Raw genomic sequence first — 27,001 nt, forward strand, 5'->3', positions numbered from 1 at the left:
GGCGGCGTCTCAATAGCGTTCGACCTGAATATACAGACAGCATTTTTCACACGCCCCTGTCATTTCTAAGTAGGCAGCTCACTCGTTTAGGCACGCAGGCTATGCACAGAATGTGACTTCTTCTTCTCCTCATACTTGGAAGGCTTCACTTTAGCGAGAGTGAAAATACGCAATGTCTGCTGTGCGCGTCAGTGGCTAGAGATGTGAATCCTGTAATAAGAGGACAACTAAACACTGTGTGAGATAAACACCGTCGTTCATCTGCCTGTAGGTAAATACCAACTCATGAGCAGTTTTCAACACTTTTTACCAATTATTTGTAACATTGAAATGATCGGGTAGTTGCCCAGCGGGGCTGTTATGTGAAACAGGAAGTAGCTTATATGTAATTTTCTTTAAGGAAGGTTGTTTATCGCTAATTTGCACAGACATAATAGGACAGTAAACACATTATTGATTTAGTAATAGTAATAGTTGGCCTTTGCCGACATGATCAATCCGTTTTTGGAAATCTAAGACCAGATCTTCTGAGACTTGCCATCCACGGCCATTACAGCATGTTATATTAATAGTACGTTTATAATGTGTCTTACATTAGAGGTTTCAGACTAGTTGATGGACCCTCAAATAAGGTAATCTACTTGAGAGGGACTCCTTCCTAAAATATAAGAACATCGATGTGTTCAAGGTATACAATAGCATTGTTACTGTACAAAATATCATTATAGCCTACTAAAAACACTAGTAAGCTATAACTATTACAAAATACAACTTGTTGTTTGCTAAATTAAATAATTGGCTCTTATTGTCACTGTACTAAAACTTAAGCAAATTATTGAAATATTATGTGCAAAGCATCCACTTAAGTTTAATATAAATACGTGTTACGTTTACATTTAGTCATTTAGCAGATGCTTTTATCCAAAGCGACTTACAACCGATGACAATAGAAGTATTAGTAGTATTAAGTATTAAGCTAGGAGTGTATCTGAGATGTTACAGCTATTGATGTTAGATGTATCATCAATCTGAGGAGAAACGTTTTCAGTTCAATGCAAATTTATTTGTGGATCGTCACAATCAATCTTTTTTCAAAGCAGTTGTATTGGAGGATATTACAGAAAACACACTCTGAACTGCTATTCAGAAATGCATTTACGTCTCTAGAAAGGAGAGTTGAACTTGAAATAAATGTTTTTTTGTTTGTTTTGTTTTTCCCCCCCATCAAACTATAAGCAGATTGTATTTGTATTTCTTATTAGCATTCCGAGGGCTGTTAAAAACCCTAGGAAAGAAATCTCTAACATGAATAAAATAAAGTAAATAATCAATCTCATGATTATCATGTCTTAGAATGTAGAATGAAATAGTAATACAACCAAATTTGGCAAATGTGTTGGAATTTTTTTTAATGTAACATATTATATTTTAATGTAAAATGTTTAATGTTAAATATCTAATGTAAAATATTAAATATTTTTAATTATACAATGTCAAATATTTAATCATTGGTAGCATTTTGACATCACAAAATGGTATATTTTGTACAAAAAGTGCAAAAAATCTTTAACATTTTGCACGGATTCAATAGTATTGCCTTGTGTGTGTCATAGACACATCAGCATTCATATTCATATGTGGGCACTGTGTGTGAATTACATTTTAGACACAATATTGTATGTTTTTGCTCAATTTCACAACCAAAAATAGTTCCAACTGAGCCACAACAGAACTGTTGCACAACACTGAGCAACACGCAACAGTATTTCCTTATCGAATGAATCTGTATTTTTGAATAAATCAGGTGAGTCAGTGATTCAACGGCACATTCGTGAAGACTTTCACTTTCTTTGTTCCTGAATGAATCTGCTGCTAGAACAAATCGGTTGGTTGAATGACTCCCTCATTAAAACCTAGCGCCTATTTTTAGCCAATGTAAACCAGCCAATGTACCAGACACAAAAAAACATGTTTGTGCATTTCTGTGTTTGTACCTTGTTTTTACATGGAAGAAGGAATTAATCTTGTATTTGGCTCAATAATCACAAGTGATGTTACTCATCTTTCTATCTTTATTTTTATCATTGAGGGGTGAGCTCCCTATGACTGAAATCCTAAAATCACCCCTGCAGTTGATTGACCCAAACTTTGTTTACTCTCGGTTATAGAAAACAAATTCAGGAGTTATCCGAGTCAAGTCAGAGTTTGGAACTCAGGGTTCACAATGAAAACACAAAGACAGAATGCCGAATCGGAGCGTCACCATGGAAACAGACATTTAGAAGAGGTGCGCCATAGCAAACCCGCTTTAAGGCAAGCCTCCAAGGTTAGCAAAAAAGCGCAATGCTGCGTGCGATGATGGAAAAAGACCAGAGGCCGTTTTTTTATTGATGTCAGTGGAGGAGACTCTGCACTACGCATTATCATTTAATGAATCAACAGCATAATCTTCAACATTAAATGTTCTTTTTGATGTATCTATTTACACTGAAAAAAGCTGTTTTATGAGAGAAGTCAGGAACAATTTTGCGACTTTTGAGAATTAGGTTTACGGCACTTCTCATTCATTTCTATGGTATTTGTAAACAGGGATTGACTGTCGTACATCTCGGACAGAAATTCAGTGACGTCAAGGCTGTAATGTGATTGGTTATCAAGGCACACGTGATCCAAGTTGACCGTTACGCTTTCTCACAGACCCTCTCATCTCCCTATAGTAAAACAATCTCTTGCTGCATCCCAATTCGCATACTATCCATCCTATATTATAGTATTCAAAATTAGAATTAATATGTCCCAAATCGTAGTATGTTGAAATGAGTATTCCAAAGGTACCCGGATGGTTTACTGCTTCTGGTAGAAATTCGAAGTGCAGATCTGTGCACACTCAAATGGTTAATATTGCCCACATCACATTGCGCGGTGGATGAGGATTCGATTAGAACTACAAACTACAAAAAACTACAAACATGGCAGATATGCGAGACCGATGGACAGGTAGAGAAAGAGTTTGAGTGATAAATAATCAATATCTAATCTGTTGAAAAAATATTTATTTAATGTTATCCGCGTTGGATTTCCGGTTATGGCGTGGTGCTGAGTGGTTGCGAATCGGAGCTCCGCAACAAATACTGACTTAAATGTTCTTCTTTAATTCAACAAATGTTGACAGACTGATTCCATTTTAAATTCAGATGCATCTTAACGTTCCAAGTTGACACCAAAACCAATGAAAACGACACAGAAACAAGTCAAATCGACCATGAAGAGGCCGAGGCAGATGTTAAATCCAATGAAGCCAATAGCAATGAGGCAGCGTCAGGTGTTAGCCAAGAGTCTGCAATCCTTGAGGCTATCCATTCACTGAAATCGGACTTTGCTGTGCGATTTGATGGATTGCTCCAGGCGATCAATGGGATGTTAATACAACTTAACCACTGATTTCTAGTCGTGTCCATTTTTGGAAGGCCAAACAAAGTAGTTTCGCTTTCACAACGAACCAGCGTCACACACCTCGGCCTACAGTGAGCCGAGGCCGGGGGCTAGCGTAAGGAACGGCGGGAGGGTTAGAGTGAGCAGAGGCGTGGGCTTGAGAATGGCGCGGCAGGCGATTTTGACGAAGGAGCGTCCGGAAGGACATGTGACGACCCCAGGCTGGACTCCGCTTCATCCACGGTGAAAGCCGATCCGGCGATCCACAGTGCAAAGTTGATGTATTTCCTCAGCGACCAGCACGGATCAGCTCCAGGCATGACGAAGCGACATCGTCCTCTTTTGGAAGACCAAACAAAGTAGTTTCACTTTTACAACGAAGCACACAGCATCTTTACGACATGGCAGCGGAAACAACAATACTACAGCGAGAATAAAAGTTACGCCTTCTTTCTTTGCGTGAACATTTGGGCGGCGTTATGCAAATCTTCCCATAGAGCGACGTAGGTATGTGGGGTTGTGTTAGAACGAGTTTTAGGTAGGTGTGGCTGACTCTTATCTTTTATAAAGAATATCTCTTTGGATTTGAGACTTTAGTCTTTGCAACTTTACAGATCTTCTTTATGCACCAAGAGCTTGTAACAGTCCAAAGAGAAAGGAAAAATTGAAATCGCATCATATGACCCCTTTAAGGCAGTCGTGGCCTAATATATAGAGAGTCGGACTTGTAACCCGAAGCTCACGGATTAATAACCAGCGCTCTCTTCCACCTTCAATACCACAACTGAGATGAGACCCTTGAGCAAGGCACCGAACCTCCAACACAGCAATATGGCTGCCCACTGCTCCGAGTGTGTGTTCACGGTGTGTGTGTGTTCACTGCTCTGTGTGTGCACCTGGATGGGTTAAATGCAGAGCACAAATTCTGAGTATGGGTCACCATACTTGGCCACACGTCACTTCTCTTCAGTCAGACATACGTCACTATAGGGAAGAAAAGTCGATTACAGTTTTTGTGTCAGGTTAACTTTATTGCTCTATTTTGCCAACAAAAATAGTTCCAAAAAAATTCGTAGTCGAATTGTTGTGCATTTCCCAGTAACACACACCTGTGGTTCACTACTGAATGAATGAGCTACTTTGAACGAATCGGTTGAATAAATCATTCCGTGACTCACTCATTAATTGATTTGCTGCCACCTACGGGTGGCTTTAGTTTCATATTTAAAAGTAGCATTTTGTTTTTCTGTTATATTTCTATATTTAAAATGTTATATTTTGTTGAATAAAGATAAGTTAATAGTAACCAAAGGAAAAGGGATAATTTCAATTACTTTTTATTATTTTAACAAGACAGGCAGTAAATGTGGACGTTTCAGAGGAAGTGCTCATGTGGTCTTGGTCTTGATTCAGTCTCACCCTTCCTTGGTCTTTTGATCTTGACTTGGCCTCAGTTTAGTCTTGACTACAACAGTACTGTGAAGAAAATGTATATTGTTTGGTGCTAGATAGATAAATTTAAAAATGATTGATTGATCTAAAATAGTCTGTGCTTTTTACTCTAGAAATACACTGCATAGAAAAAGGTCTGGTTGCTAAATAAATAAATACACTTTTGAATGCAGATCCACGATGGTTGAAATGAGAAAATGTTTTAAGATTTGTGAGGGTACGATAAAATAAACATTGCTTCATGTTATAAAACTGCTTTATAATTGAGAAAATATAACTAGGCCTATATAATATTATGCATAATATGAGTTGTCACACCCACTGGAGACTCATCAAAATGGAATGTATGTGCTCAATGGAGCAAGTCTAGTTTAGAAAATAAGTTGCTATGGGAACCAAAAGTTTAAATTATCTTTTTATGCTTACCTGGGTCGCTTACCTGCTTACCAAGTTGCTTAACCTGCTACCCCCGTTCTCTTAAAACAAATTCTGTTGTTTTATCATCTGTAAGGTTGTGGTTGAGGACTAGAGGACTTCTCACAATGTTATAGCTGAGACACAATTTTCTTTTTGTCTGGATAAAAATGTTTTTCATAAAGACATCAAAAATGCAATTAATGTATACACGGACTTGCGTCTTGTATGCTTTGTTTTTAAGATAATTTTTGAGTGTCAATGCTTTTACTTGATGGTTACAACAGGGTTCCCACGGGTCCTTGAAAGTTTGTGAATCTGAAAAAAAAAAAATCAAGGCCCTGGAAAGTTTTTGAAAATAGATGTACATAGATACAGGTCTTTGAAAGTGCTTGAATTTATTTTGTGCAAGAAAAAAATCCATATTATTCCCTCTGGTCCGCTACTGTGTTATTTCGCCAACACTTCGTGGCCTATTCATACTAGCTTGCTTGATTTAGTACATTAGTTACGCGCTACATTAAGTGTTTCCCGTGTGAGATACTTTGTGTTGTATATGGCAAGCCAAAAAAGTCAGAATTAAATTTATGCTGTTAAACAGGTGTTTTTTACCGTTAACGCACGTTTTTTTTTATGGCGTCTGCTATAACCTTACCAAAAATGCTGTTTAAAAACGCCGGAAAAAACAGCGGTTTGTATGTCAAGTCAAGTCACCTTTAGCGCTTTTAACAATACAGATTGTGTAAAAGCAATTGTGCAGCATTAATTAGGACAATAGTGTGTCAATAATGCAAAACTTGCTTGTTTGTAGGTGACCAAATACTTATTTTACTGAGGAATTTACCAATTAATTCTTTAAAAATCCTTTTTATAAAATAATTTTTTTATCATTTTGTCTCTCATAGTTGAGGTATACCTATGATGAAAATTACAGGCCTCTCTCATCTTTTTAAGTGGGAGAACTTGCACAATTGGTGGCTAACTAAATACTTTTTTGCCCCACTGTATCTTAAAACTTCTGGTTACATGAGCCTAAGCTCTTTTCAATAAAATCCATGCAAAAGTTAATATCAGATCATTTTAGAATACAGTATAGGATGTACCCAATATTCTTCAGTTTTATGCAAAACAGAAATACGACAAATAGAATATCAGATCTCTGTCATATGGCCAAAAAATAAATGCTTTTTTTGCATAGTTGTGTTTGACACATGAAAACTGTACCAATGCATCTTACAAGGTTAACGCGGTGTAACCTTGCTCTCACTTGAAATGTGTCCTCACATTAAGTCCTTGAATTTGAGGGTATTGGACCTGAAAAATTCTTGAAAGGTCCTTGAATTTTAAGTTAACCAAGGTGTGGGAACCCTGTTACAACACATGATATTATTAGTGGGATTAAATGCAAACTTTTGTTGAAGATGGTACAAATGTTTCGAAACCAATACGAAGACTACATTTGTAAGATCTGGACACAAGTGTTTTAAACCAGATGTTCTTCACGGTTTTAATCGTGAACGTTCTTCTATATTGTTGACCCAGGTGCTGAACTCGATGTATAATGTCTCGACGAGGACGTTCAAAAAAATCCAAAGCTCACACATTCACAGGACAGTGTGAGGGTCCGGGGGTCCATGTGTTTCTGTTCTGGACCAAAGAGGGAGAGCGCTGCCTGTCTTACAAGGAGGGTGAGGTGACTGCTGAAGATCTCACCATCTTCGCAGCAAAGGCTGTGGGTAGGTTTGGGTGTGGGTGCCAGTAAAAGCTTGAATTTTCTTTGCTCTCAGCCATCTAAAATGTTTTCTGCCTTCCTCAGGGATCACTCCAGTCTGTCATGCCTTGTTTGCTCTGTATGACCCGGCATCTTCATGTTGGTACAGTCCAAATCACAAATTTAATGGAGAAGACCAGTCTGGCCTTTTGTTGCATTTCCGTATGAGGTAAATATGAGATTGTGTGCACATGAAGAGATTTATGCAATATGCATACAGATATGTATTGTGCTTGTCTGCTTGAATGGTGTTAAACATCAATAAACTTTATTGTTTCTTAGATTTTACTTCCGAAACTGGCACGGATTAGGTGAAAAGGAACCGGTAGTGACACGTCATGCATTACGGACTGGAACAGGGGCAGAGCCGGTGACGTCTCCTTTGCTGGAGATGACCTCCCTGGAATACCTCTTTGCTCAGGTGATTTTTACAATCTCTAAAAATAACTGCAAGAGATATTACTGAAATGCTATAGCATCACTGTTTTTGAGAAATCTTTCTAGACTGAACAGCGATCTCTGGCGATCATGAAACACCTGCATTACTCAAACTAAATAATTTGTCCTTGTGAGGTTCTTATTATAATGTTTCCTCCTAATGTTGGCATCCAAGATCATTTAGAATGTAGTTTGTAATGCTTTGCATTACTTTAGGACAGAATCATAAAACAAACCATGCACTTAAATGTGCCAGATAATGTCAGCCTAAAATGAGTTGTTATTTTCTAATTATCTCATGAGGAAGAGTTACTCATTTTCTAAATGCATGTTATAGATCTAATTGTAAATGATTCATCCTTGTACATGGTACATTTAAAAATAATTGTAACCTTGTGATGTTTACTCAAAATGTCAGAACTGGACCTTCCAGTCAAAATGACAGAAATTCTATTAACATCAGATTTATAGAATCAAGTCCCCACCCTATATTTTGTTTTCTCTTTCAATAATATGTTACACTCGGGTGTGTCACATTTCATTATGCTTTGTGACATTGGCATCAGGAAGATATGCAGAGCTGCAGGTTCTACACACAGCCAGGGACAGCACAATGTTTGACAGACTTATCCTCTTTTTACTTTTATCTTTAGTGATGTTTTATCTTCTTCTGATGTTAAGGCATTACATTGCTTTATAAGCACTGAAAATAATCTTTTTGTGCACATTGTTTTTGTGTGCCACCATGTAAATTTTTAGTAAAACTTTTTAGATTGCATATTGGATCTTTTGGTCTTTATTGAACATAATGTGGGATTTTTTTTTTTTTTCCTGATGTTAAGGCATTACATTGCTTTATAAGCACTGAAAATAATCTTTTTGTGCACATTGTTTTTGTGTGCCACCATGTAAATTTTTAGTAAAACTTTTTAGATTGCATATTGGATCTTTTGGTCTTTATTGAACATAATGTGGGATTTTTTTTTTTTTTCACACTTCACATCACTTCAAGTTTTGAAAAAAAAGTATAACAATAATAATGTAACAATAGTAGAAAAACTAAATGATGATAAATTCTATGATAAATTGTATTTTGCTACTTTTATGTACTAACTACTGTCCAAAGAATTCTTTAAATTGTCTTAAGTCTTTTAAGTTGATTTTGTTGATTCTCTTACCAGGCTAAATATGATTTTGTGAATGACTTGACGTGTTTGGATGCAGTGAGGGGAGAGGAAGAGATCAGTCGCTTTAAGAATGAATGCCTAGGTTTGGCTGTGCTTCACCTCTCTTACACAGCACTGCAGAGTGGCTCTTCTCTACAGGATGTGGCCAAGCAGACCAGGTGCGGGCTTCAGCTTTCTTTACTGCTCAGAGAAAGATTTGAAACAAAGCGGTTTAAAGAGGAAGTTAATTAAAAGATATGTTATTGAAGAATGTTATAATTTGTTATAATGTTATCATTTATAAAGCTGCTGTCTTTAAAGTCCTATCTTACAAAATGATTGACATAATTTTAGTAAGGTTTTTTTTTTTTCTGAACACAAAGTCGCAGTTTAGTTAGTGACTTTTCCCACCCTCTCTCATATGCTACTGTGTCTTGTTGAATTCTAAGTGATTACTCTCATTGTATATGAATACAATGGAAAATACATTGACTTATAGCTTTCCTGCAGTCACTAACAAGCTGAAGGTTTGTTGTGTCAAATGCAGTTTTAAACTGTGTCATCCTTCAAATGTGACCCTCGACCACAAAACCAGTCTTAAGTCGCTGGAGTATATTTGTAGCAATAGCCAACAATACATTGTATGGGTCAAAATTATCTTTTTCTTTTATGCCAAAAATCATTAGGATATTAAGTAAAGATCATGTTCCATGAAGATATTTTGTAAATTTCCTACCGTAAATATATCAAAACTTCATTTTTGATTAGTAATATGCATTGCTAAGAACTTCATTTGGACAACTTTAAAGGCGATTTTCTCAATATTTAGATTTTTTTGCACCGTCAGATTCCAGATTTTCAAATAGGTGTATCTCAGCCAAATATTGTCCTGTCCTAACAAAACAGCTTTCAGATGATGTATACATCTTAATTTAAAAAAATGTACCCTTATGACTGGTTTTGTGGTCCAGGGTCACAAATGTGCTACACAGTATGAAAGTCATACTAAAATGATCAGGCACCTTGTTAAAAATAAATCTTTGTTTATTTGTATATGAAATGCAGAGCTGTATGTGCTACACACACAGACAGACGGCCAGTTTCTGAACATTAAATAGCCATTGCTGATGTGTAAAAGTGGGTGTGTCCATGTGTCCAAATATAATTCACCAGATGTCAGCAAGCTGCCATAGTACAGAATGAGGCATTTTTCTAGCATAGTTTCAATAAGTAGTCTTTTTTTAGATTGCATATTGGATCTTTTGGTCTTTATTGAACATAATGTGGGATTTTTTTTTTTTTCACACTTCACATCACTTCAAGTTTTGAAAAAAAAGTATAACAATAATAATGTAACAATAGTAGAAAAACTAAATGATGATAAATTCTATGATAAATTGTATTTTGCTACTTTTATGTACTAACTACTGTCCAAAGAATTCTTTAAATTGTCTTAAGTCTTTTAAGTTGATTTTGTTGATTCTCTTACCAGGCTAAATATGATTTTGTGAATGACTTGACGTGTTTGGATGCAGTGAGGGGAGAGGAAGAGATCAGTCGCTTTAAGAATGAATGCCTAGGTTTGGCTGTGCTTCACCTCTCTTACACAGCACTGCAGAGTGGCTCTTCTCTACAGGATGTGGCCAAGCAGACCAGGTGCGGGCTTCAGCTTTCTTTACTGCTCAGAGAAAGATTTGAAACAAAGCGGTTTAAAGAGGAAGTTAATTAAAAGATATGTTATTGAAGAATGTTATAATTTGTTATAATGTTATCATTTATAAAGCTGCTGTCTTTAAAGTCCTATCTTACAAAATGATTGACATAATTTTAGTAAGGTTTTTTTTTTTTCTGAACACAAAGTCGCAGTTTAGTTAGTGACTTTTCCCACCCTCTCTCATATGCTACTGTGTCTTGTTGAATTCTAAGTGATTACTCTCATTGTATATGAATACAATGGAAAATACATTGACTTATAGCTTTCCTGCAGTCACTAACAAGCTGAAGGTTTGTTGTGTCAAATGCAGTTTTAAACTGTGTCATCCTTCAAATGTGACCCTCGACCACAAAACCAGTCTTAAGTCGCTGGAGTATATTTGTAGCAATAGCCAACAATACATTGTATGGGTCAAAATGATCTTTTTCTTTTATGCCAAAAATCATTAGGATATTAAGTAAAGATCATGTTCCATGAAGATATTTTGTAAATTTCCTACCGTAAATATATCAAAACTTCATTTTTGATTAGTAATATGCATTGCTAAGAACTTCATTTGGACAACTTTAAAGGCGATTTTCTCAATATTTAGATTTTTTTGCACCGTCAGATTCCAGATTTTCAAATAGGTGTATCTCAGCCAAATATTGTCCTGTCCTAACAAAACAGCTTTCAGATGATGTATACATCTTAATTTAAAAAAATGTACCCTTACGACTGGTTTTGTGGTCCAGGGTCACAAATGTGCTACACAGTATGAAAGTCATACTAAAATGATCAGGCACCTTGTTAAAAATAAATATTTGTTTATTTGTATATGAAATGCAGAGCTGTATGTGCTACACACCTACACAGTATGAAAGTCATACTAAAATGATCAGGCACCTTGTTAAAAATAAATCTTTGTTTATTTGTATATGAAATGCAGAGCTGTATGTGCTACACACACAGACAGACGGCCAGTTTCTGAACATTAAATAGCCATTGCTGATGTGTAAAAGTGGGTGTGTCCATGTGTCCAAATATAATTCACCAGATGTCAGCAAGCTGCCATAGTACAGAATGAGGCATTTTTCTAGCATAGTTTCAATAAGTAGTCTTTTTTTGTTCACTAAGGAGGAAGTTACAATATGCTTTCATACTACATTAAGCTACATTAATAAAAATGCATTCCTTATAATGTGAACCTCTTTAAATATGTTGTCCAGATTATAAAATAGTTTAGTTAGGTAGCTGTATCTAAAACTCTGCAGTACATAAGTGCATTTTATAATGGAGCACTTTAAAATGTACAATATTTAGTAATGCTGATAGTCATTACAGTATTGATAATAGCTCCATCAAGCATATTAACGTGTCTGTGCTCTATCCTTCAGCTTCCTCCATTGCATCCCTCAATCCTTTTCCCGACACATTGCCCGGAACAACGTCCTGACGAGGTTCCGTATTCGACGTGTGTTCACAAACTTTGTGAAAACTTTCCAGCAGCACACAGTGGGCATGGGAAAACTTGGATCGCAAGAGGTCGTGTACAAGTATATATCCACACTGGAGCGCCTGGCACCAAATTTTGGTGTCGAGACCTTCCCTGTGTTCAATCTTGACCTGAGAGCTGATGGAGATGGCAGTGGGTCGTACCTCAATGCCTCCCGAACACAAGCTCCCTCTGAGGACACTGGGAACGGTCAGCCTACTTATGAGATCAGAGTGTCTGGCTCAGCAGGCATATGGTGGAGGAAGACATCAGCACAATGTGTAAGTTGATGAAGTACATAGTTAAAGGTCCCCTGAAGTGCCTTGAAACACGCAGAACTATTCTATGTGGTGACGTAATTTCAACTGAAACAGGAAGACAGGGCGGGACATATCGAGCAGCCCCGCCCCCCTTTTAAAATAGCCAATAGCATTTTGTTTATATCTGCTTCGGCCAGAGCTGTTGAGCTCGGTAAAGCCGCATTTGACAGCCACAGTCTAATAGATTACCCCCTAGATTCAATATGAAACTCTTAGTAAAACAAAATAGTGGTCATAATCATGCTGAGGCTGTGTAGTTGTAAAAGTGTTTAATATATGCCGACTCGCGCATATGATCCGCTCCGTGTGATCGGGTCTCTGGACCGAAGCCAAAGTCCGGATCAGACTGTGTGTGCTGCCGCAGTTCGCGTGAAACAACGTGAAACCAGACCTCATTTGCACCAATTGAAAGCATATTTACACTGTCTGAATTGTTCCCTATCGCCTACATTGTGCACTTCGAGCCATTCACTGTACAGGAAATACTACACTGAACAAGTGACCGGTCTCAGCCGGCGCTTCAGCATCTATTTGTAGTGAAGGGGGCGGGTGCTTTGGATTCTAGAGAGCGTTTGATTGGTCAGAAGATTTGATGAGAAGATGAAGTACGATGTGATGTCAAAAAAATCGTTGAGCCGTTTTGGGCGAAGTGACGAACTGCAAGCTTTGAATGCTTATATCTTCTAAATGCGAATTTTGTCACTGTTTTGGAGCACACTGCCTTATAGATAACCTTAAGACTAACATATTGATACTAACACCCAACACAAAAACTTTAATTTTGATTTCATGGGGACTTTAACCTTCGTCTTCGCTAATAGAACTGTACTCTTAAATTCTTCCCACTTTCCAGGGGAATGACTATAATCCTAGTCAAAACAGAGAAGCACAGCCACCCGATGAACAGGAAATAAACAACTGGAGCACCTTCTGTGACTTCCCTGAGATCTCTCATATTGCCATTCAGGGCATAAACGTCTGCATCAGTCGGCAAGACAACATGTCAATGGTAAACAGTCTGGTAAAGCTGTTATTTGGTTTCCATCTTTTGTGTTCGTATTGTACGTGACTCACCTACATGTATTTGTGTTCCAGGACATGCGTTTGGGCTCCAGTCTTCAGGCTCGGTCTCTGGTTTCACTGCTGGATGGATATTTCCGCCTTACAACCGACTCACATCATTATCTTTGTCACGAAGTGGCTCCGCCCAGAGTGGTTCTCAGTGGGACCAATGACCTGCACGGTCCCATACTGTACGTCCCTCGCATTTCCACATGCAGCCATGTGGTCTTCCCCCATTTTTATTGATGTGTTCATCTCTTTATCTTGCTCTTAGAGATGAGTTTGTGCTCCAAAAACTGAAGAAAGAAGCAGAGGAGGGAGCGTTTATTGTGCGCTGGAGTGTTTTGGATTACCATCGCATTATCCTGGCATCTCTGAGTCGGACAAAGGTAATGCTCTAGTTACGGGTTTTTATGTTAACTCTGACAATTTGATTGGTGGAGTTAAAGAATTGTGAAATGAATGTGAAATATGTTAAGTGTTGGGAAGGTTACTTTGGAAATGTAATAGGTTACTGATTACAAGTTACCCTATTTAAAATGTAATAAGTAGTGTAACTATTTCAATTACTTCATTAAAGTATTGTAACTGATTACATTTGATTACTTTTCTAATGAATGTTTTCAACTGTTAATCATTTTCGAACATCTAAACCAGGAAGGGTTAACCTTATAGTAGTACTCAACACTAAACGCAAGATTATAATCATTTAAATATAAAGCACAGCCACCACAAAATCAGACTTTGGCACCTCTTTTTACTTTGAGATTGTTCTGTTTTGTAATTTTCCAGCACTGGAAAGCATTTTTGTCACTTGCCATGGTGGCAAGACAGGTTGTAGCCTAAAGCTTTCAGCGGCAATGTGGATTGATGTAATGGGCAGACGTGCTGCTCTGCAAATTCATACAAGAGAACCAATCAGAATAGCATCAGCTAACTAAAAGCCTTTAAATGGCAGGAGATATTGTGCACATCAAAAACAGGCAAAGGCAGCTTTTTACAGAAACGATTCAGATGTAACCCCCTTTGTAATCGCTTTCATAAGTAACTGTAATTTAATTACATTTTTTCTCAGTAACTGTTACTGATTACAATTGCATTTAGTGTGTAATTAAATTACGTAATGGCATTACATGTAACTAGTCACTCCCCAACGCTGGTGAAGTATTATTAGTGGTGCTTAATAGTTTTACATGCATCAGCTTAATTATTAACTTAATAGACAGGCAAACTTGCCTTGGCTTGACTTAGATAGGTGGCGACTGCAAGTCTACAATTAATTAATTCAGTGGAAGAGACCAGCTTGTTTGTGAGAATCATGCCACTTTGTTGTGTACAATTGCTAGCGAAGGATCTTTTAGTGGTTGCCGTATATCATTGTGCAACGAAAGATGACTCTATTCTCAATCAATCACATGGCCTTTATCCCGTCCCCCTCTCTCTCTTACACTTTGCTTCCTGCCAGCCCTAAACTGCCCTATCATAATAAAGGCAAAAATGGTAAAAATTAATATTTAAACAATCATTTCATAGACTGAAGTCCCCACCCTACAGTAGATTTTTTTTCTTTTTTGATGACCAGTTTCACAGATGGACGTCACAATACAGAAAAAAAAAATGTCTGTGGCTACATCCTTTAAATGTAAATGTATATCTCTGATTGACTTGGATTCTGACAGGATGGAGAAAATCCAACATACAAACAGTTCAGAATTACACAGAGGGGCTCCACGTTCAAACTGGAAGGCTGGGATCAAGAGTTCTCCAGCATAAAGGAGCTCACCAGTAGCTTAAAGACCTTCGTGCTGAAGTCTGGAGAAGACAGCTTCACTTTGAAGAAGTGCTGCCTGCCCAGACTAGGAGGTGAGTGCGTATTTGCTGCTTGGCAGACTTTGCGTTCAAACCTCTGAGTCATCCTGGAGTGCATCTCTGATTAGGAAAAATTCCACAGAAGTACATGATTCTTATCATTTAGTGAGTCATCCTGTTAACGGGTTTTTATGGTCGTCTTGCAGAGCTATCAAACCTTCTCGTAATGAGAAAGGGTGCCAACAGTAGCATTAAAACAGTCTCTGAAGCCCTAAACCTGAGCCAGCTGCGGTTTCATCAAATTAAGGACAAGGAAATTACAAAGGTATGTGATCATACGCAATCATTCACCTTATCCTCACGAGTTGAACACTACAGTACCAAACCATTGATAAGGGGCTTTTTCATGCATTTCACTTTGGTAGATTAGTTGCACTGATAAAATGAAAGCAGACAGCTCTTCTCTAGATATCCGACTTGTAGTTTTTCATATTTCAAATGTGTTGGAGTGTTTCTTTAAGTTTGGGCACTTTTGACCAAAAGAAACATTAAAATAGTGTATAAAACATTATTTTTTTTCCTAAATCGAGTCATTTTGTTTTTAAATTAATTATTAATTACTAATTTGCATAATGTTGCTAGTTTGGAAATGATATCAAATATATTGTGCAATAACAAAAACGATAAAAAAAAGCACCAACTTTAAAATGTCTTATTTATTTATATTTTTCGGCCTTCGCTGACATCAAGTACTTTTTTTGTTGTTGTTGTGATGAAAATGGCAGTGAATGAGGTTGCCTTTTTTTTTTATAAATCATTTGAAAAGAGAGAAATGCAAAGAGAGAAATGTTAACCCCTGGGTCATGAAGTATCCGTGACTGAAGAAACTCTTTTTGACATTATTTGATGGATGCAGGAGCAGCACTTGGGACGAGGGACCAGGACTAACATTTACTCAGGCTGGCTGAAGGTTCACAGTTCACTAGAGGATGAAGACGACGAGTCTAATAACAATCACCGCAACGTGAAAGGCATCCGAGTTGTCCTTAAAATTCTGGACCAGAGCCACAAGGATATAGCACTAGTAAGAGTCATCTGATAATGTACGGTAAACACCAGCGAAAGCACAGATGATGTCTCATTGATTGTGTTCATGTCTAGGCATTCTTTGAGACGGCTAGTCTCATGAATCAGGTGTCACACTGTCATCTGGTCTTTGTGCATGGAGTTTCAGTCAAGGGATCTGAGAGTGAGTGCTGTGCCCTTTTTGACTTCCTCTTTAAAGGCCGCAAGTGTCGTCATTTGTTTTCGTTGTCTTTTTTATGCAAACTGTACTTTTTACCATCCGCCAAACACGTTATGTATCTGTTGACTGTACTGCTGTTATGTGAACAGACATCATGGTGGAGGAGTTTGTGGAGTTCGGCCCATTAGACGTGTTCCTGCACAGAGAGAAGTCACGTGTCACTCCTCAGTGGAAGTTTACTGTGGCTAAGCAGCTTGCCAGCGCTCTTTGCTATCTTGTGAGTTATTCATTCAATATGGGATTTTTAAAATGGAACCGCTTACATCAATAATTGCCAAGATCATTCTCTCAGATCATTCTATGTAATTATGTGAATCACACAAAAACCGTCATAGTTCACCCTAAAATCAAAAGAATGTGTTTGTTTGTTTTTGCATGGGAACATTATATAATAAAAAAATATTATTTGATATTTTAACGAGCAAAGTAAAACTCAAGAAAATATTGAATTTCAAGAAATATTAATTAAATATTAATAATGTAAAATGGTTACACTTTATTTTAAGGTGTCCTTGTTACAGTGTAATTCTACATTTAAATACTGAGTGATATTAATTAACTACATGCACATACTATATGGTTAGGATTAGGGTTTGGCTTAGGGTTACTTGCATGTAATTATGCATCATTTATTGTTATTACAATAGTAAGTACATGTAATATGTGCAACAAGGTCACCTTGAAAATGTTAAAGTAATTTAATTCAAGTGATAATTGTTTGTTTTTGCATGGGAACATTATATAACAAGAAATATTCTTTACTATTTTTATAAGCAAAGTAAAACTCAAGAAAATATTTAATTTCAAGAAAAATGTATTAAATAGCAATCATTTAAACATAAACAAGTAATTCAAGACATATTACACCTCTAAATCAAAGGGAAAATATTAAAAAATATAAAGAAATCGTTTTTTTGTTTGTTTTTTTTAAAGCCTATTTTTAATATGATTGACAGTTACAACCAATTCTCGTTTCTGTAATCTGAAAAATACATTTGATGTTTTTGAATGAAATATGTTATTTTGTAAAGTATACTGTACCTTTTAAGAAATGTCTGATATTTCACCTCAAAATCAAAAGAACAATTACTATTATAAGAAATGTTGTTTGCGTTAAGGAAATTGAATCTTATATTTTTCATTGTAACATTATTGACAAGGCCAGTTATTATTACTCTAATGTGGAAAAAAAATAACGCTACTGTATATCATTATAATTATTAAAAACATTTTTATTTAAAGCATTTTGATTAAGGACAGGATGGTTTTCATACTGTATTACAGTAATGAGAATGAGATAAGTAATCATTAAATGTCATGAAATTTCACAACATCCTAATGCAATATATTATTTCTTTTCTTTTTTAAAGTTTTATTTTACTTCCTTATGAGATTGAGCCATCCATAACCTTGCTCTTTACAGGAGACAAAGCGTTTGGTCCATGGAAATGTCTGTGGCAAGAATATTCTGGTGGTCAGGAAGGGTTTGGAGGAGGGCACGTCCCCATTTGTGAAGCTCAGTGACCCTGGCATTTCTCTGTCGGCTCTGTCTCGTGGAGGTAAGCGAGAACTGTATTGTTATTCACATGTACTGTAGAGACGAGTACATCCTGTACCCCTCTATCTGTGTCATTTCTCTTGTTACCTCAGTGTGCTTGTCACTACTGTTTACTTCATCAGATTCTCTCATGGTTCACAGAACAGGAAGCTACGAACCAACCACTTCCTTATGGTGATGCACACTTCCTTTAGTCAAGCACATTTATTAATGTCAGGATGATCATATTTACAGCAGTGAAGCAGCTGTCCAGAATGCACAGTGACAGAAACCCTTCAACACATTGTTTGTCATACAAATACCTCAAATCACATGACTTTTTGAGGAGAGGCATCGTATTACTTTATATGAAAAAATCGACCTGATGAGTGAGAAATCAACCAGACTAAAAAATACCCCAAACACCCTAGGATCGCATTTTATGTCAGAAAATGACAGTCTTTGTTTCATATGTTTGTGTCTTACTTGAAGAGCGCGTGGAGCGCATCCCGTGGATCGCTCCGGAGTGTATCGTTGACGGGGCCCGTGTAGGAAGCGCTGCGGACCAGTGGAGCTTCGGAGCGACTCTGCTGGAAATCTGCAACAACGGAGATCTTCCTATCAGCGGCAGCACACTGCCTGAGGTACGGCTTCCTCCAGCTGTGTACTAACACCACACACTCGCACCACTTTCTCATAAGCTCTCCTCCGTCTACAGAAAGAGCGATTCTACGAGACGCAGAGTCGCCTGGCGGTGCCGTCTTCTCAGGAGCTGGCCAGCTTTATCAGCATGTGTCTGACCTACGACTCTGCGGCACGGCCGTCCTTCCGGACCATTCTGAGAGAGCTAACAGAGATTCAGATTAAAAGTGAGTGTCTGAACAATCAGGGTTTTTCTGTTGTGTTATCGCTACCATGGTACGATTATAGTGATAGTTCATCCAAAAATGAAAATTCTGTCATAATTTACTAATCCTCATGTTGTTCCTAACATCAAAAGAAGAACAAATGTCTTCTTTTATCCATTTAATGAAAGTTAACGGGGCCTAGTGTTGTTTGGGCCCCAGTGTTCTTCAAACTATCTTTTTTTGTGTGTTATATAGAAGCAAGTCATACAGGTTTGACATGAAGGTGAGTAAATGATGACAGAATCTTCATTTTTGGGGGAACTATTTCTTTAATACTAGGGACTCAAAATGTACAGTATCTATCCAACTCTCCTAATGCAAAATTGTAGATGAATTCATGATTGCTGTGTCTTATTAGTGCCACAGTAAGCAATTACGAGCATTTCCCTGTTCTTGAACAGAAGCTGCGGGGCTATTTAATGCAATTAGAAACCATCTCTAAAGTGAGCAGATAGAGAAGTTACTGCTGCTGCTGCTGCTAATAAAGAACATGCTGTTAGTCTTTCAGAAATGCAAAACATCAATTTTCGGTGTTAAAAGGCATAATAAGTGTATCTATTAAGAAAAATGGGATTTGTTTTGAGATCTCTGTTAGGCATTCTTTATCTGCACATCATAATAGTAATTGTAACATTTGTTTGCAACAGAATTTCTTCAATAATGCACTAAGCAAAATCTTTCAATAAAGTTTCATTTACAAAATGTTTAAAATGTACAATATTTTAATGTTGTTGACACTTAATGAAAAGAAGAACATGATGTATTTCATAATGTATTCATAACATCTTTCAATAGTTTAATTTACAAAATGTTTAAAATGTACAATTTTTAATGTTGTTGACACTTAATGAAAAGAAGAACATGATGTATTTCATAATGTATTCATAACATTAATGTTTTTGTCAGAATTGTGTAGTTGTTCCAAACAAAATATCACTTAAAATAGGCATTTCTGATTTTCGCACAATTATTTTTTCATTTCATTCCATCACTGTAATTGGCCATTTTTAGTCTTTGTCAAATAATCTGTATCAGTATCAGCAGGCAATATCGGATCATATCTTGTTCTCTGACTAACACAATTTTTTTTCTGTCACATGTTACAAAACAATTATTTGTCTTTTATAGTATATTAGCATATATTGATGTCTTGAAGCATCAACACTTACAGGATCAGTTCATATTATCAGCCATCATATTGGTTAATAACCATAATATCACTATTTAGGTAATACCACTACCTTAAGTAAAAACATGTTATTGAGTTATTAATAATATATTTATGTTCCATAGTTTTGAATGGCAATCCCAAGTTACTTGAATACCATAATAATACAGTGTTAATACCAAAAAAAAAATGTGTTTGTGACTTCAGAAATTGATATGTTATTGTCTTCTTCAATAAGATCCAGACATTTCATCCGAATGTGAGTCACTCCCAGATAGAGACCCCAGCCTCTTTTACAAACGCTACCTGAAGAAGATCAGGGATCTGGGAGAGGTCCGTTTACGGTTTCTGCTCAATCATTTCTTCAGGTCTTACGGTCATATTCAGTTTCTTATGATACTCTGTGACTTGCCTCCAGGGACATTTTGGAAAGGTGATGCTGTACGTCTATGACCCTGGCAATGATGGAACGGGAGAATATGTGGCGGTGAAGGCCTTGAAACAAGAGAGTGGAAGTAACCTCCACGATTCCTGGATGAAGGAGATTGAGATACTCAAGTCACTTTACCACAGCAATATTGTCAAATACAAGGGGTGCTGTACTGAACTGGGTGAGCAAAGACACTAGCTTATTTTTGTCACTTTTAGCTTAATGTGTTTGTGACTTCAGAAATTGATATGTTATTGTCTTCTTCAAAAAGATCCAGACATTTCATCCGAATGTGAGTCACTCCCAGATAGAGACCCCAGCCTCTTTTACAAACGCTACCTGAAGAAGATCAGGGATCTGGGAGAGGTCCGTTTACGGTTTCTGCTCAATCATTTCTTCAGGTCTTACGGTCATATTCAGTTTCTTATGATACTCTGTGACTTGCCTCCAGGGACATTTTGGAAAGGTGATGCTGTACGTCTATGACCCTGGCAATGATGGAACGGGAGAATATGTGGCGGTGAAGGCCTTGAAACAAGAGAGTGGAAGTAACCTCCACGATTCCTGGATGAAGGAGATTGAGATACTCAAGTCACTTTACCACAGCAATATTGTCAAATACAAGGGGTGCTGTACTGAACTGGGTGAGCAAAGACACTAGCTTATTTTTGTCACTTTTAGCTTATGTTCATTAGCTTTCTATATTCTAGTGTACAGCTAAAAGACACCTGTATTTAAGAAAAACTCATTTAAAACTAATTTGAAATAGAAATACTCATTTGAAACTGAATAAAGCTCTGGTCTGAGGCAGTGACATTTTAGTGTTGCCATACCATCATTTTCATTAAAATTTCAAATTAGATTTTATTTTATAGTTCTCATTTTCGTTTTAATTTTATTGCGTTTTCATTACTTTTCATTATTTTGTTTTTTTTTATTTTTGTTAAGGTGTGTATAGATTTTGTTTGTTTATTTCAGTTATTTTACTATATCAAGTTAAACTGAATGAAAATGAAAAATTTCCTTGGCCGCTACCTGGAATTAAATAAGTCTCTGGATTTTGTTTTATTTCAGTTCATGTTTATTTTATTGGCTTTTAGTCATATGTTTATTAGTGTAATATGACATGTATGTAGAGATAAAAGTTGACAAATACCACTTTTAGCAAATATATGTTTCACATTCTAGGAATATGGACCCAAATTTAAATGATAAACACAGAGGGATTTTTTTTATTTTTTATATACGTATATTACAGGCCATCAATAATTCTTCTCTTGAATAACAACTCCACCTCCACCAAATTTATAAATATCAACTGCCTCCGCAGCAAATCATTGTTTCCTAGGCTATGTCCCACCCCACTTCCTGTTTCTATAGGAAATATTTCATAAACTCATGCAAACTGTGACGGCCGCACTCGCGGTGTACTATATGTGGTATTTTGTTTTAGGTGGACAGGTGGTTCAGTTAATCATGGAGTATCTTCCACTGGGAAGCCTCAGAGAGTACCTGCCTAAACATCGGCTGGGAATCGCACAAAGTCTCCTGTTTGCGCAGCAGATCTGTATGGTGAGGAACTCAGATCCTTCAAAGTCAAACTGCAGCTACTACAGAAAAACTAATAGTCCTTACTCTGCTGTCCGATCTGTACTGCTGCACCCATAGGGGATGGACTATCTGCACTCCAAGCGGTACATCCACCGGGATTTGGCTGCACGGAATGTTTTGGTGGAGAATGAAGGCGTGGTTAAGATCGGTGACTTCGGCTTGACAAAGTACATTCCCGAAGGGGAGATCTACTATCGTGTCCGTGAGGACGGAGACAGCCCTGTGTTCTGGTAAGCTGTAATAGCTGGAGGCTTGGGGAGATGGGTAATGTTCTCTAATGTTGAGTGCTTTTATCAATGCAACATGATCTGTTAATGGATTTATGGACGTCATTAGACATATTGTGGTGTCAACTCAGTGAAAGCATAAGTATGTTTGATATCGATCGACACAATTATTGAATAATTCCAAAAAAAAAAATGTTTGCCACCTTACATTTATCTCTGGGCAGTTAGAAAACAGCAGTTATTCCAAAACACATTCTTTTTTGCTTTTTAGGTATGCCATAGAGTGCCTCAAGGAGAGCAAGTTTTCCTTTGCCTCTGATGTTTGGTCCTTTGCTGTGACCCTCTATGAGATTTTAACCCACTGCAACCATCGCCAAAGCCCCCCTTCGGTATGTCTCTCGCTTTGATAGTTTTGCATCATTTTGTAATGTTTATGCAAAAAGTGCATTCTGTAATGTTCCAGTTTTGCACATGAAGAAAGACAAGTGTAATGCTGTCTCTGTAAACCTGCAGTAATCAACAAAAATGTCCGTTTTATTTACATGCGTCGTATAATACAGAAAAACCAAATGGTCAGCAAAAAGCTCTGGTGTGACGCAGTGTGATTTTAGTTAATATTTTGTAATCTTTGTAATTAGTATTTATTTAATTTAAACAATTTCTGGTTTTATGTTTTCCTTTTTCATTTTAGTTCAAGTTGCAGTAATTTAGTTGTGTTTTTTTTATTATTTTTATGTCAGTTTTAGTCATTTTATTTAAACTAAATACAAATGAGAAATGTTTCCTTGGCAACTAGCTGAAATAAAATGAGCTTCAGGATTTTTAGAAATTTTATGTTATTTGAGTAAATGTTTTTTTTCTTTCTCAAAGTAATTTTTTAATGGTTTTAGTTTGAGTTAACCCTAGTGTGAGGCAGCAGCAGCGAAAGGGATAGTTCACCCAAAAATGAAAATTACCCCATGATTTACTCGCCCTCAAGCTATCCAAGGTGTATATGACTTTCAGACAAATATAATCGGAGTTATATTAAAAAATGTTGTGGCTCTTCCAAGCTTTATGAATGAATGGGGTTTAAGATTTTGAAGCCCACAAAATTGTATCCGTCCTTCACAAAAAGTGCTCCACACAGCTCTGGGGGGTTAACAAAGGCCTTCTGAAGTGAATCGATGCGTTTGTGTAAGAAAAAAGATCCTTATTTAAAACTTTATAAGCTGTAATCTCTAGCTTCCGCTAACTGTCGCACACACGTTAGCGGAAGCTAGAGATTACGGTATATAAAGTTTTAAATAAGGATATTTTTCTTACACAAACGCATCGATTCACTTCAGAAGGCCTTTGTTAACCCCCCAGAGCTGTGTGGAGCACTTTTTGTGATGGATGGATGCAGTTTTTTTTAGCTTCAAATTCTTAAACCCCTTTCAATGCTCCCATTCACGGCATCTTTAATATAACTCTGATTAGGCCTGTCGCAATAATCAATATATTATCGACTTATCGCGCAATATATGTACATGACCTCAATCATTTTTGCAATATATCGCCCATTATATTTAATTAAAAGTTAATGTCACCATGTTATGTACATTCCACTTGCGCCTGTCTCTTTTGCAGCTTCTCCTACATAACGTGGTGTAGTCATGAGGTGCTAGTTCAAATTTAAAAAATGCTTCTACAAAAAAGTTTCATCTGCAGATATGATCTTGTTTAGGGATCTGTGCCTATGTGCATACGGACATCTGACTGCTAAGTAGTGATTGTGTTTTTCAGCAATAGTGTGCAGCCTTGATTTACAGAGAAGCGAAGGTCGGGGAAAAATCTCCAGACAAGTTCTTTGTGCATTTGTCTTTTTTTCTACTTTTTCTACTTTTTTTCTACTTTTATTTACTATTTATTCAGGTTTTTTAAGGTATCTAAAATTGATACTTAATTTCCATGATCTAAATATTCTTAAAAAATTAAAGTTTGTTGTCATTTGGAAGAGTGTAGGCCTTCTTGCGTTATTATGCTGTTACATTATGATTATATATTCAGTTGCATAAAATGGTCTTTAGAATGACAATAATATCGCTTATCGCAATTTTTCAATATATCGCAAAACAAAAAGTTGTTATCGTGACAGGCCTATATCTGATTGTATTCATCTGAAAGAAGAAAGTCATACACACCTAGGATGGCTTGAGGGTGAGTAAATCATGGAGTAATTTTCATTAAAAAATGCTTCTACAAAAAAGTTTCATCTGCAGATATGATCTTGTTTAGGGATCTGTGCCTATGTGCATACGGACATCTGACTGCTAAGTAGTGATTGTGTTTTTCAGCAATAGTGTGCAGCCTTGATTTACAGAGAAGCGAAGGTCGGGGAAAAATCTCCAGACAAGTTCTTTGTGCATTTGTCTTTTTTTCTACTTTTTCTACTTTTTTTCTACTTTTATTTACTATTTATTCAGGTTTTTTAAGGTATCTAAAATTGATACTTAATTTCCATGATCTAAATATTCTTAAAAAATTAAAGTTTGTTGTCATTTGGAAGAGTGTAGGCCTTCTTGCGTTATTATGCTGTTACATTATGATTATATATTCAGTTGCATAAAATGGTCTTTAGAATGACAATAATATCGCTTATCGCAATTTTTCAATATATCGCAAAACAAAAAGTTGTTATCGTGACAGGCCTATATCTGATTGTATTCATCTGAAAGAAGAAAGTCATACACACCTAGGATGGCTTGAGGGTGAGTAAATCATGGAGTAATTTTCAGTTTTGGGTGAACGATCCCTTTAATAATAATCAAACTTCATGCACCAAGGCCAAAAGGAGTTATAATGTTCAAAAAGAACAGTGTGAACATTCATTAGAATTTCTCATTTCTTAAAATAAATTCTTTAAATTTTTTGCGAACCTTTCCTTTAAGTTTGCAGTGTCTTTTAAATTGATGGATGACTTTGTTTTCCATAGAAATTCTTTGACATGATGGGATTGGTCCATGGTCAGATGACTGTGGTTAAACTTATTACCCTCCTGGAGAAAAACGAGAGACTACCGTGCCCTCGAGACTGTCCTCATGAGGTACTGTGAAATTAAGCAGCACAAATATTCATAAATGTAAAAGAATACAGCATAACATTTATTTGCACAACCCGTGAATCCTCATTGCAGGTTTATTTACTGATGGAGCAATGCTGGGATTTCAACCCTGGGCAGCGTCCATCATTCAATTCCCTGGCTGAGTCTCTGAAGGACACCCGGCGAACCTACAAACAGCAACCGTCTGTGCAGCTCGCTCAGCTCAACCATCGCTGACCTGCTCTTTCTCTCTCTCTGTGCCGTTCTCACAGCCTGTAACCACAGCACTTCACTATGAGCCTGACCACACTTGGCTCATTGGGCCCTAGTTTTAGAAAAGAGGATGTTTTTTTTAAATATTCAGTTGAGGGAACCCACATACTGTACCTCTCTTTCTACCGAAACTGTGCCGGTGTTTGTGCTAGACCCAGAGCTTGGTTCTACAAACCTCTCTTTGAACTGTTCGCCGCTTTCAGTCACTTGAGAGGTATACAATAACTTAACTTACTGTTACTCTATAGCCACCAGCTCCAGCATCAGCACAGGTCCTCTGTCGGTGGAAAAAAGTTAACTGTGACATTAAGTGCTCTTTAAAGCAACCGTATGTAAGTTTTGACCTCGAAATAATCAGTTTTAAAATCATATTCTGGTGGTACACTGACTTCTAAGAAGGTGAATGGCTTCGGTTTCTTTCCCACACTTCACCGCAAACGTCTCTTCTGGGAGTATGTAAGTTTGGTGACTTGCTTTACGGCAGCAACAAATGCACGTGTACAGCTGTCCACTGTAAAAAATTCTGAATTCTGAATTCCTCACTTAACTGTAGGGGTCGCAAAACTACACAAAACTACATACAGTTGCTTTAAGTCAAGTGTCTAGCTGTTGAAACCATAATAACCAAAGAATGCATGGTTGTGGACATTATTCATTCCTTATTTCATTCCAAATGTAATGTATTATTGTGTAGATACTCTCAGGTGTGTTTAGTTGCTTTCGAGTTTACTTCCTCTTTCCCCAGTCCTGCTGTTATATATATATATATATACAGGTGCATCTAAAAAAATTAGAATATCATGGAAAAGTTCTTTATTTTTTGTAATTTAATTTAAAAAAAAAAGCAAACTTTCTTATATTCTAGATTCATTGCTCACAAACTGGAATATTTCAAGAGTTTGTTTGTTTTAATTCTGATGGTTACGACCTGCAGCTTAGGAAAATTTAAAATTCAGTATCTCAAAAAATTATTATATTCCATTTTGAGCTTGATTAGTTTGATTAATTTTGAGTATAAATATTGGGACCTCCTGGGCTAGTTTCGAACATGCAACCACAATCATGGGGAAGACTACTGACTTAACAGTTGTCCAGAAGACGATCATCGACACCCTCCACAAGGAGGGTAAGCCAAAGAAGGTCATCGCTGAAAGAGCTGTCTTTGCTTACTCCCAATATATATATATATATATAGTAAGCAAAGACTGTGACAGGCTAATAGCCTTAAGAATAAGAATTGAGATGTTTACAGTATGATATAAATGCCGCTTTGAATGTTTTTCTTTATATTTATATTTTCTCTTTTCGAAAAAGGTGCAATTCTTCCCATGTTTTCATCTTCCTTTTGTACATCATCTTCTGTACGTCGTCTTAATGTCCCACTGAATGTATCTATAAAACTCTTTTCATAAATGTAATTATTGA

At 36.8% G+C, this 27,001-nt stretch overlaps 1 protein-coding gene across 1 annotated transcript; it reads left to right on the top strand.

The window, feature by feature from the left end:
• Positions 1–41: 41 nt before the first annotated feature.
• On the top strand, positions 42–26,112 carry LOC107587917 (non-receptor tyrosine-protein kinase TYK2-like). The gene is made up of 24 exons (XM_016275877.1): positions 42–271; positions 6,841–7,034; positions 7,115–7,238; positions 7,352–7,490; positions 8,689–8,852; positions 11,764–12,142; positions 13,035–13,190; positions 13,277–13,434; positions 13,518–13,632; positions 14,923–15,106; positions 15,259–15,377; positions 15,969–16,136; positions 16,214–16,301; positions 16,448–16,575; positions 17,782–17,917; positions 18,388–18,539; positions 18,614–18,764; positions 20,210–20,304; positions 20,390–20,582; positions 21,855–21,973; positions 22,070–22,242; positions 22,511–22,628; positions 25,196–25,306; positions 25,397–26,112. Exons 2-24 carry the CDS (start codon positions 6,860–6,862, stop codon positions 25,538–25,540), a joined length of 3,489 nt encoding a protein of 1,162 aa, XP_016131363.1. The 5' UTR covers positions 42–271; positions 6,841–6,859; the 3' UTR covers positions 25,541–26,112.
• The last annotated feature ends 889 nt before the right edge of the window (positions 26,113–27,001 follow it).

The sequence above is a fragment of the Sinocyclocheilus grahami genome, unplaced genomic scaffold, assembly GCF_001515645.1.
Source record: "Sinocyclocheilus grahami isolate Dianchi unplaced genomic scaffold, SAMN03320097.WGS_v1.1 scaffold97.1, whole genome shotgun sequence".
NCBI classification, from domain to species: Eukaryota; Metazoa; Chordata; class Actinopteri; order Cypriniformes; family Cyprinidae; genus Sinocyclocheilus; species Sinocyclocheilus grahami.

Excerpts from the sequence above, each read along its gene's own strand:
- LOC107587917 (XM_016275877.1), top strand. The coding sequence starts at position 6,860 with ATGTCTCGACGAGGACGTTCAAAAAAATCCAAAGCTCACACATTCACA. Across the intron at positions 17,918-18,387 it reads GTCGGCTCTGTCTCGTGGAG|AGCGCGTGGAGCGCATCCCG; the intron begins GTAAGCGAGAAC and ends TCTTACTTGAAG. Across the intron at positions 18,540-18,613 it reads GCGGCAGCACACTGCCTGAG|AAAGAGCGATTCTACGAGAC; the intron begins GTACGGCTTCCT and ends CTCCGTCTACAG.